Raw genomic sequence first — 9,718 nt, 5'->3', positions numbered from 1 at the left:
TTACCCAGACAGACTCATAGCTGTAATCACTATTAGAGACTTACCCAGACAGACTCATAGCTGTAATCACTATTAGAGACTTACCCAGACAGACTCACAGCTGTAATCACTCTTAGAGCCTTATCCAGAAAGACTCACAGCTGTAATCACTATTAGAGACTTACCCAGACAGACTCACAGCTGTAATCACTATTAGAGACTTACCCAGACAGACTCATAGCTGTAATCACTATTAGAGACTTATCCAGAAAGACTCACAGCTGTAATCACTATTAGAGACTTACCCAGACAGACTCACAACTGTAATCACTATTAGAGACTTACCCAGGCAGACTCACAGCTGTAATCACTCTTAGAGCCTTACCCAGACAGACTCACAGCTGTAATCACTATTAGAGACTTACCCAGACAGACTCATAGCTGTAATGACTATTAGAGACTTACCCAGACAGACTCATAGCTGTAATGACTATTAGAGACTTACCCAGAAAGACTCATAGCTGTAATCACTGCCAAAGATGATTCTAACATTTATTGACTCAATCTATTTTCTAGTGATTTATTTTTTATACAAATGCAAAAACAACAACATTACATTACAGTTGAAACAGTCCTTAGGATAGTGGGCCTTTATGGAAACCAGTTCCCTGCTGAGGAGAAAGGTCCACAGTAGAGTAGTAAGGACTGTCTGTGGGTCAGCTGTCTTTCTTCTTGGCCTTGAGGAAGGGCTGGTGTAGCACATCATAGAGACGTCTGGCCTGTAGGACACAGCAAACACACACACCACTCAATAATGCAAGGAGACTAACTAAGGAAAACTGACACTGTTCGAGGATATATTTTCCTAAATTGGTTTGAAATAACCATCAACGTTTGGAAATAATCACACTGAATTATAAAAATTAAAATGTTGAAGGTCATTTTTTTAAATTCAAGGGAACACTATTCCCTCTCTTTCTGTCAAACACCCTCCATACATCCCTTTACCCATCCCTCCACCCATCTACCCATCCCTCCACCCATCTACCCATCCCTCTACCCCTCCACCCATCCCTCTACCCATCCCTCCACCCCTTTACCCATCCCTCCACCCCTCTACCCATCCCTCCACCCATCCATCTACCCCTCCCTCTACCCATCCCTCCACCCATCCCTCTACCCCTCTACCCATCCCTCTACCCCTCCCTCCACCCATCCCTCTACCCATCACTCCACCCCTCTACCCATCCCTCCATCCCTCTACCCATCCCTCCATCCATCCCTCTACCCATCCCTCCACCACTCTACCCATCCCTCCACCCCTCTACCCACCCCTCCACCCATCGCTCTACCCATCCCTACACCCATCCCTCCACCCATCCCTCCATCCATCCCTCTACCCATCCCTCCACCCATCCCTCTACCCTCTACCCCTCCCTCTACCCATCCCTCTACCCCTCTACCCATCCCTCTCCACCCCTCTACCCCTCCACCCATCCCTCTACCCATCCCTCCACCCCTTTACCCATCCCTCCACCCCTCTACCCATCCCTCCACCCATCCATCTACCCCTCCCTCTACCCATCCCTCCACCCATCCCTCTACCCCTCTACCCATCCCTCTACCCCTCCCTCCACCCATCCCTCTACCCATCACTCCACCCCTCTACCCATCCCTCCATCCCTCTACCCATCCCTCCACCACTCTACCCATCCCTCCACCCCTCTACCCACCCCTCCACCCATCGCTCTACCCATCCCTACACCCATCCCTCCACCCATCCCTCCATCCATCCCTCTACCCATCCCTCCACCCATCCCTCTACCCTCCACCCCTCCCTCTACCCATCCCTCCACCCATCCCTCTACCCCTCTACCCATCCCTCTCCACCCCTCCACCCATCCCTCTACCCATCCCTCTACCCATCACTCCACCCATCCCTCCACCACTCTACCCATCCCTCCACCCATCCCTCCACCCCTCCACCACTCCACCCATCCCTCCACCCATCCCTCTACCCATCCCTCCACCCCTCCCTCTACCCATCCCTCCACCCATCCCTCCACCCATCCCTCTACCCATCCCTCCACCACTCTACCCATCCCTCCACCCCTCTACCCATCCCTCCACCCCTCTACCCATCCCTCCACCACTCTACTCATCCCTCCACCCCTCTACCCACCCCTCCACCCATCCCTCCACCCATCGCTCTACCCATCCCTACACCCATCCCTCCACCCATCCCTCCATCCATCCCTCTACCCATCCCTCCACCCATCCCTCTACCCTCCACCCCTCCCTCTACCCATCCCTCCACCCATCCCTCTACCCCTCTACCCATCCCTCTCCACCCCTCCACCCATCCCTCTACCCATCCCTCTACCCATCACTCCACCCATCCCTCCACCACTCTACCCATCCCTCCACCCATCCCTCCACCCCTCCACCACTCCACCCATCCCTCCACCCCTCCACCCATCCCTCTACCCATCCCTCCACCCATCCCTCCACCCATCCCTCTACCCATCCCTCCACCACTCTACCCATCCCTCCACCCCTCTACCCATCCCTCCACCCCTCTACCCATCCCTCCATCCATCCCTCTACCCATCCCTCCATCCATCCCTCTACCCATCCCTCCATCCATCCCTCTACCCATCCCTCCATCCATCCCTCTACCCATCCCTCTACCCATCCTTCCTGCTCACCTTCTGGGGTCCCAGTCCAGGACAGAGAACCAGGTCCTCTTTAGTTGCAGTGATGATCCCCTCTAAGGACTGAGAAAAAAGACCATCTCTCAGCTCAACTCAAGACAATTCATTTGAGTACATCAGCACGGTTCATTTCAATATATAATGAAAGCCTCTTACAGAGAAGGTTGACAGCAGAGTGATCGAGTCAGTCTTGTTGACAGACTTCACAGTGGTCAGACAGTCCGTCACCTGTAAAAACAACACACTGCTAAGATGTTACTGAGTTACAGTTTCTATGAAAGGAAATCAGTCAATTGAAATAAATGAATGAATAAATTCAATTAGGCCCTAATCTGTGTTTGTCACATGACTGGGAATACAGATACACATCTGTCGGTCACAGATACCTTCATAAAAATATAACAATAATAATTCTGAAAACCAGTCAGTATCTGGTGCCTAATGCCGTGCGACAACTCCTTCACATAGAGTTGATCAGGTTGTTAGTTGTCGTCCCACTCTCCTTGCTGGAATATTGCTGGAATATTGGTGTGAACTGGAACACGCTGTCGAACAAGTCGATCCAGAGCATCCCAAACATAATAAACGGGTGACATGTTTATTTTAAAAAAAAAACGGGTGTTATCGGTTATCTCTGCGCATTCAAATTGCCATCGTAAAAAAATGCAATTGTGTTCGTTGTCCGTAGCTTATGCCTGCCCCATACCATAACCCCACCATGGGGCACTCTGTTCACAATCAGTTCGCCCACACAACGCCATACACGCTTGTCTGCAATCTCCCCGCTAAAGATGAAACTGGGATTCATCTGTGAAAAGCCCACTTCTCCAGTGCCCAGCAAAAGTGAGCATTTGCCCACTGAAATCGGTTACAACGCCAAACTACGGTCAGAACAAGACCCTGGTGAAGATGACGAGCACACGGATGAGCTTCCCTGAGACGGTTTCTGACAGATTTGTGCAGAAATTCTTTTGTCTGTGCAAACCCAGTTTCATCAGCTGTCCGGGTTGCTGGTCTCATGCGTTTACGCAGGTGAAGAAGCAGGATGTGGAGGTCCTGGGTTGTCGTGGTTACACCTGGTCTGTGGTTGTGAGGCCAGTTGGACGTACTGCCAAATTCTTCGAAACAATGTCGGAGGCGGCTTATGGTAGAGAAATTAACATTAAATTATCTGGCAACGGCTCTGGTGGACATTTAGTAAATCTATAAAGCACCTTTAGTAAATCTGCATTCTCTGTGAGAGCTTCCCATGTCTGGAATACACTGCCATCAGACACACATAACTGCACCACATATGACACTTTCACAAAATGCTTGAAGACATGGCTAAAGGTCAATCAGATTTGTGAACATGGTCCCTAGCTGTGTGTTGCCGCTTTCCATGTTGTCTGTTGTCTGTAGCTTGTGAGGTGTGGAAACACTTTGTTGCTTTTATGAATTTTGTCTTGCTGCTTTTTGTTTTATGTTGCTCTTGTCTGTATGCTACGTCTTGCTTGTCCTATGTTGCTCTGTCTGTATGCTATGTCTTGCTTGTCCTATGTTGCTCTGTCTGTATGCTACGTCTTGCTTGTCCTATGTTGCTCTGTCTGTATGCTATGTCTTGCTTGTCCTATGTTGCTATGTCTTGCTTGTTCTATGTTGCTATTGTCTATATTGTAATTGTTTTTAATAACCTGCCCAGGGACTGAGGTTGAAAATTAGCCGGCTGGCTAAAACCGGCAATTTTACTGAAACGTTGATTAATGTGCACTGTCCCTGTAAAAATAAAAAATAAACTCAAACATTCCTGCAGTCAGCATGCCAATTGCACAATCCCTTAAAACATCTATTGTGTTGTGTGACAAAACTGCACATTTTAGAGTGGCCTTTTACTCTCCCCCAGCACAAGGTGCACCTGTGTTATAATCATGCTGTCTACTCAGCTTCTTGATATGCCACACTTGTCAGGTAGGTAGATGGATTATCTTGGCAAAGGAGAAAATATCACTGACAGGGGATGTAAACACGTTTGTGCACAACATTGAGGAGAAATGCGATTTTTGTGCATAAGGAACATTTCTGGGATATTTTACTTCAGCTCATGAAACATGGGACCAACACTTTACATTTTGCGTTTATATTTTTTGTTCAGTGTATTAATATGACTGTTGGTTATTGCCCATAATGGTTCAGACCTTCGACAGGTAGTCTTTCTCCACATGTTCCTTCAGCAGATCAGCTGGTTTCTTCTCATAGGACTTGTACGTCTCCAGGTAACGCCCCGCCTCCTCTGGACTGTTAACAAAAACAAGTTCCAACTTAGAATCTTCACTCTCAAACATTGTCATTACATAGTAAGGAATGGAGAGGGTTACCGCCAGGCCAGGGGTGAGAGGGTTACCTCCATGCCAAGGGTGAGAGGGTTACCTCCATGCCAAGGGTGAGAGGGTTACCTCCATGCCAAGGGTGAGAGGGTTACCTCCAGGCCAGGGGTGAGAGGGTTACCTCCAGGCCAGGGGTGAGAGGGTTACCTCCATGCCAGGGGTGAGAGGGTTACCTCCAGGCCAGGGGTGAGAGGGTTACCTCCAGGCCAGGGGTGAGAGGGTTACCTCCAGGCCAGGGGTGAGAGGGTTACCTCCAGGCCAGGGGTGAGAGGGTTACCTCCAGGCCAGGGGTGAGAGGGTTACCTCCAGGCCAGGGGTGAGAGGGTTACCTCCAGGCCAGGGGTGAGAGGGTTACCTCCATGCCAAGGGTGAGAGGGTTACCTCCAGGCCAGGGGTGAGAGAGTTACCTCCAGGCCAGGGGTGAGAGGGTTACCTCCAGGCCAGGGGTGAGAGGGTTACCTCCAGGCCAGGGGTGAGAGGGTTACCTCCAGGCCAGGGATGAGAGGGTTACCGCCAGGCCAGGGGTGAGAGGGTTACCTCCATGCCAAGGGTGAGAGGGTTACCTCCATGCCAAAGGTGAGAGGGTTACCTCCAGGCCAGGGGTGAGAGGGTTACCTCCAGGCCAAAGGTGAGAGGGTTACCTCCATGCCAAGGGTGAGAGGGTTACCTCCATGCCAAAGGTGAGAGGGTTACCTCCAGGCCAGGGGTGAGAGGGTTACCTCCAGGCCAAAGGTGAGAGGGTTACCTCCAGGCCAAAGGTGAGAGGGTTACCTCCAGGCCAGGGGTGAGAGGGTTACCTCCAGGCCAGGGGTGAGAGGGTTACCTCCAGGCCAGGGGTGAGAGGGTTACCTCCAGGCCAGGGGTGAGAGGGTTACCCTCAGGCCAGGGGTGAGAGGGTTACCCCCAGGCCAGGGGTGACAGGGTTACCCCCAGGCCAGGGGTGAGAGGGTTACCTCCAGGCCAGGGGTGACAGGGTTACCCCCAGGCCAGGGGTGAGAGGGTTACCTCCAGGCCAGGGGTGAGATGGTTACCGCCAGGCCAGGGGTGAGAGGGTTACCTCCAGGCCAGGGGTGAGAGGGTTACCTCCAGGCCAGGGGTGAGAGGGTTACCTCCAGGCCAGGAGTGAGAGGGTTAACTCCAGGCCATGGGTGAGAGGGTTACCTCCAGGCCAGGGGTGAGAGGGTTAACTCCAGGCCAGGGGTGAGAGGGTTACCTCCAGGCCAGGGGTGAGAGGGTTACCTCCAGGCCAGGATGAGAGTGCAGTCAGCCAAGATGCAGATACGAGCCAGCTCTTTCAGAGAATGGTGAGGGTCTTTCTGCAAAACACCACCAGGGAGAGTGGGGAGAGGGTGGGGACGGGAGAGGGTGGGGTATTAGGCAAATCTGCAATGTGTCAACTGAAAAATGATCAGTATAAAAGTACTTTTACACTATAATCATGACCTCTAATTAAATTCTCACCACATCAACTAACACCAGTAGAACCCTGAGGGTGAAGGTCTGGCCCAACAGTTTGAGACGGTCGTGGATGTAGTTGGGGTTGAGGTTGTGGTACCTCAGACTGCCGGTCCAACAAGGAGCAAGAACAGTACAACGGAGACAACACCAACAGGCCAGGACAACACCAACAGGCCAGGTCAACACCAACAAGCGCGAACACAAATACAAGAGGGAGATACTATGAGAACCTCTTCCATTAGAACATGACTAGCAAATGTCACCATTGTTTGTTCCAGAGAAGCCGTTACATAGCATAGCATAGCATAACATAGCATAGCATAACATAGCATAGCATAGCATAACATAGCATAGCAACATTTACGTGAAGGTGTAAAGGTTCACAGAATAAAACAACAAGAAAAGAACAGAAGTGGCTAGCGGCTACTCACTAACTAGGTGAGAATGTATAACAGGTTTCAGTGGAACAGAAAATGCCACATCACACACACACACACGGTAACAATTCCATAAAGCATGTATTGCACACACACAGAGACCTGAGGAAGAGAGCGCAGGTCGTCTGTCCCAGGACATAGTCGGGGACCACGTCTCCAAACTCCCAAGGCACACTCCTCACAAATTTCAGAATGGGGTTTCCTCTCTGCACAATAACAACCAAGGTGTGGAGATTAATTAGTAAGACAACACTTCAAAGCTTTCCTCAGTTATTGGTAAAGGTCTCTCTGAACAAAGACATTAAACTAAATTATTATGTTGGTAAGACTGTTACATCCATCACTCTTACCTGTCTGGGGCTGACTATGATACTATTACCAGACCCCACTGGTTTAGGATGACCTAGGATGTTGCTGCCCTCTGACCCTTGACCCTCCCCCTGCTTCTGCTCAGTCCCAGCCCTCTGCCCCTCCTCTCCCTGTGTAACCCCTGGTGGTCCACCAGACCCCGGATCCTTTGTCCCCTGGGCCCGAGGCCTCTCACACCCCACAGAGGATGACGACGTCACATCAGGCCCACCTTGTGCTCCTTGACTGGGACCCTGCTTCAAACTACCAGTCTCTGTATCTATCCCTGTCCCCGTTCCTGCAGCCACCCTGGACGGAGCTGAGGGGACTTGCTGAGGTGCATGGCTTTTGCTCTGGACAATGAACTCTGCGTAGGATAGTGGTTGGCCAGCAGACGACGGGGGTGCAGGCTGAGCTTTGGTCTCAGAGGTGGTTGATGATGATGATGATGATGCACTCTGGCCTGCCTTAGAGGGCTGGAACAGGGGTTTCACCTGCAAGAGAACCCAGGTGGGTGGCTTTTTTAACCATGTGCCCATGCAGTTCTCCAACATGTGACATTGGCAATGTGTATTACAACGCTCTACAATCAAAGCCACGATGGAAAGTTACGAATATTGTATAGAGGTCCAAAACCCTACAACGGAAAACTGTATTTTTCAACCACTAGCTAGCTACCTTCAACCTTCCTTGTAGGTGTAACTACAATATCAATTAACGTTACGTCTTAGTAATTTAGCGAGCTGACTTTTCTTTACTAATGTCAAAAAGACTAGAGGTTTGAGGGACTGGTGGTCTGTCTGCAACCAAATAAAACAATCTGGACAGAAAATAGACCCGTTTCCAGAGTGTTTCAGCTTCGGTCAGCACTACTAACTTAGCTAGATCGCTAACAAGACTAGGATAGTCCCTTTTTTGTACTTTAACCATTTGTACATCGTTATAACACTGTATATATATATACACCGAATTACATTTGTAATGTCTTTGTTCTTTTGGAACTTCTGTGATGTTTCCTGTACATTTGTATTGTTTATTTCACTTGTGTATATTCACTTCACTTGTTTTGGCAATGTTAACATATGTTTCCCATGCCTATAAAGCCCCTCTGAAATGAATAGTTAGTTAGCCTACACCGTTGAAACATAACTGGTGATTAACTAACTCATTCATTAGCGATTTACTTACCGGGGCTCTTTCTTTTGTGAAGGCAGAGTCGTCTAGGTTGATATTAAACCTCTTTTTTTCCATATTTGAATCAAATACATGCCTCTTAACTATCCATTCAGCTAACTGTCGCTCTGGTTCTGACGTCCACTGCGGAGCGTCGAAAATGTCAACCAGGCATGACTTTCTGCTGTTGATCAAAGAGTAATCGATTCCACTACCGGTATTTCCATTATCTGTCAGCAGAGGACGCAAGAGTTCCACACCAGGAATAGGGTTCGTCGACCTGAACGCATTTCTGATGGTGTGTTTTGAACATTGTCAGAGCATTGCAACCCCAACCTCCGAAAGTTCTTTTTTTAAAGAAGGAAAAGAGACTGGAGGAAAATCCCTTGAGAAACGACAGCTAAGTGTGCCAACATCTTCAATTGTAGGCTACTAAGGAAAGAGACAGACACCAAACCTGTATGATTCCTTTACCGAAGGATAATGAAGTGGAGCCCCATGGCTGTCGCTCTGTGGGGTGTGAAACCTCAAGACGCAGGAGTCAGTCACAGGCAGGAGCAAGCAGCACAGGGTGGTGGTTGACTTTGAGATGGTAGGCCTATGAAACTGTGCATGATCTTCCAATTTTACTCATCACTATTTTGTGGTCGGCCCAAAAATGAATGTTCGTAATCGATTCATTTTATTTTTTATTTTAATTCATTTTATTTAACCAGGTAGGCTAGATGAGAACAAGTTCTCATTTGCAACTGTGACCTGGCCAAGATAAAGCAAAGCAGTTTGACACATAGAACAACAACAGAGTTACACATGGAGTAAACAAACATACAGTCAATAATACAGTAGAAAAATCGACATACAGTGTGTGCAAATGAGGTAATAACAATGAGACAGTCAGTGCCTATTAATGAGTATAGGCTATGGTGTAACACTTGTGAATATAGCCTTTTTTTGTGTATGGTACCGGTCCAAAACAAACTATTAATCAGTGACACTAGCCACATGCCTGTACGTGCACAGATAGGTGCTCTACCTGTGTAGAGCACATTCCCCTTTGCCTTTACTGTGCCCTTTTAGGTGGTGGTAGAATACCAAGAGTGTGCAAAGCTGTCTTCAAGGCAAAGGGTGGCTACTTTGAAGAATTTCAAATAGAAAATATATTTGTTTAACACTTTTTTTGGTTACTACATGATTCCATATGTGTTATTTCATAGTTTTGATGTCTTCACGATTATTCTACAATGTA

The 9,718-nt window shown here is 48.9% G+C and overlaps 1 protein-coding gene across 1 annotated transcript; it reads right to left on the bottom strand.

Moving 5' to 3' along the window:
* Positions 1-545: 545 nt before the first annotated feature.
* ercc1 (excision repair cross-complementation group 1) lies at positions 546-8,641 on the bottom strand. Its single transcript, XM_036959425.1, has 9 exons — positions 8,488-8,641; positions 7,302-7,793; positions 7,054-7,157; positions 6,518-6,617; positions 6,296-6,372; positions 4,868-4,967; positions 2,850-2,921; positions 2,688-2,756; positions 546-758 (listed from the first exon to the last, which is right to left on the bottom strand). Exons 1-9 carry the CDS (start codon positions 8,548-8,550, stop codon positions 696-698), a joined length of 1,140 nt encoding a protein of 379 aa, XP_036815320.1. The 5' UTR covers positions 8,551-8,641; the 3' UTR covers positions 546-695.
* Positions 8,642-9,718: the final 1,077 nt, after the last annotated feature.

The sequence above is a fragment of the Oncorhynchus mykiss genome, chromosome 22, assembly GCF_013265735.2.
Source record: "Oncorhynchus mykiss isolate Arlee chromosome 22, USDA_OmykA_1.1, whole genome shotgun sequence".
NCBI classification, from domain to species: domain Eukaryota; kingdom Metazoa; phylum Chordata; class Actinopteri; order Salmoniformes; family Salmonidae; genus Oncorhynchus; species Oncorhynchus mykiss.
The sequence above is the reverse complement of the archived record's forward strand: the minus strand, read 5'-3'. Positions and strand labels throughout refer to the sequence as shown.

Bases quoted from the DNA above. Each gene is read 5' to 3' on its own strand.
- ercc1 (XM_036959425.1), bottom strand. From the start codon at position 8,550: ATGGAAAAAAAGAGGTTTAATATCAACCTAGACGACTCTGCCTTCACA. The intron at 6,373-6,517 runs GTGAGAATTTAA...GGTGTTTTGCAG, and splicing joins TACTGGTGTTAGTTGATGTG to AAAGACCCTCACCATTCTCT. The intron at 4,968-6,295 runs GTAACCCTCTCA...TTTTGTTAACAG, and splicing joins ACTCTCATCCTGGCCTGGAG to TCCAGAGGAGGCGGGGCGTT.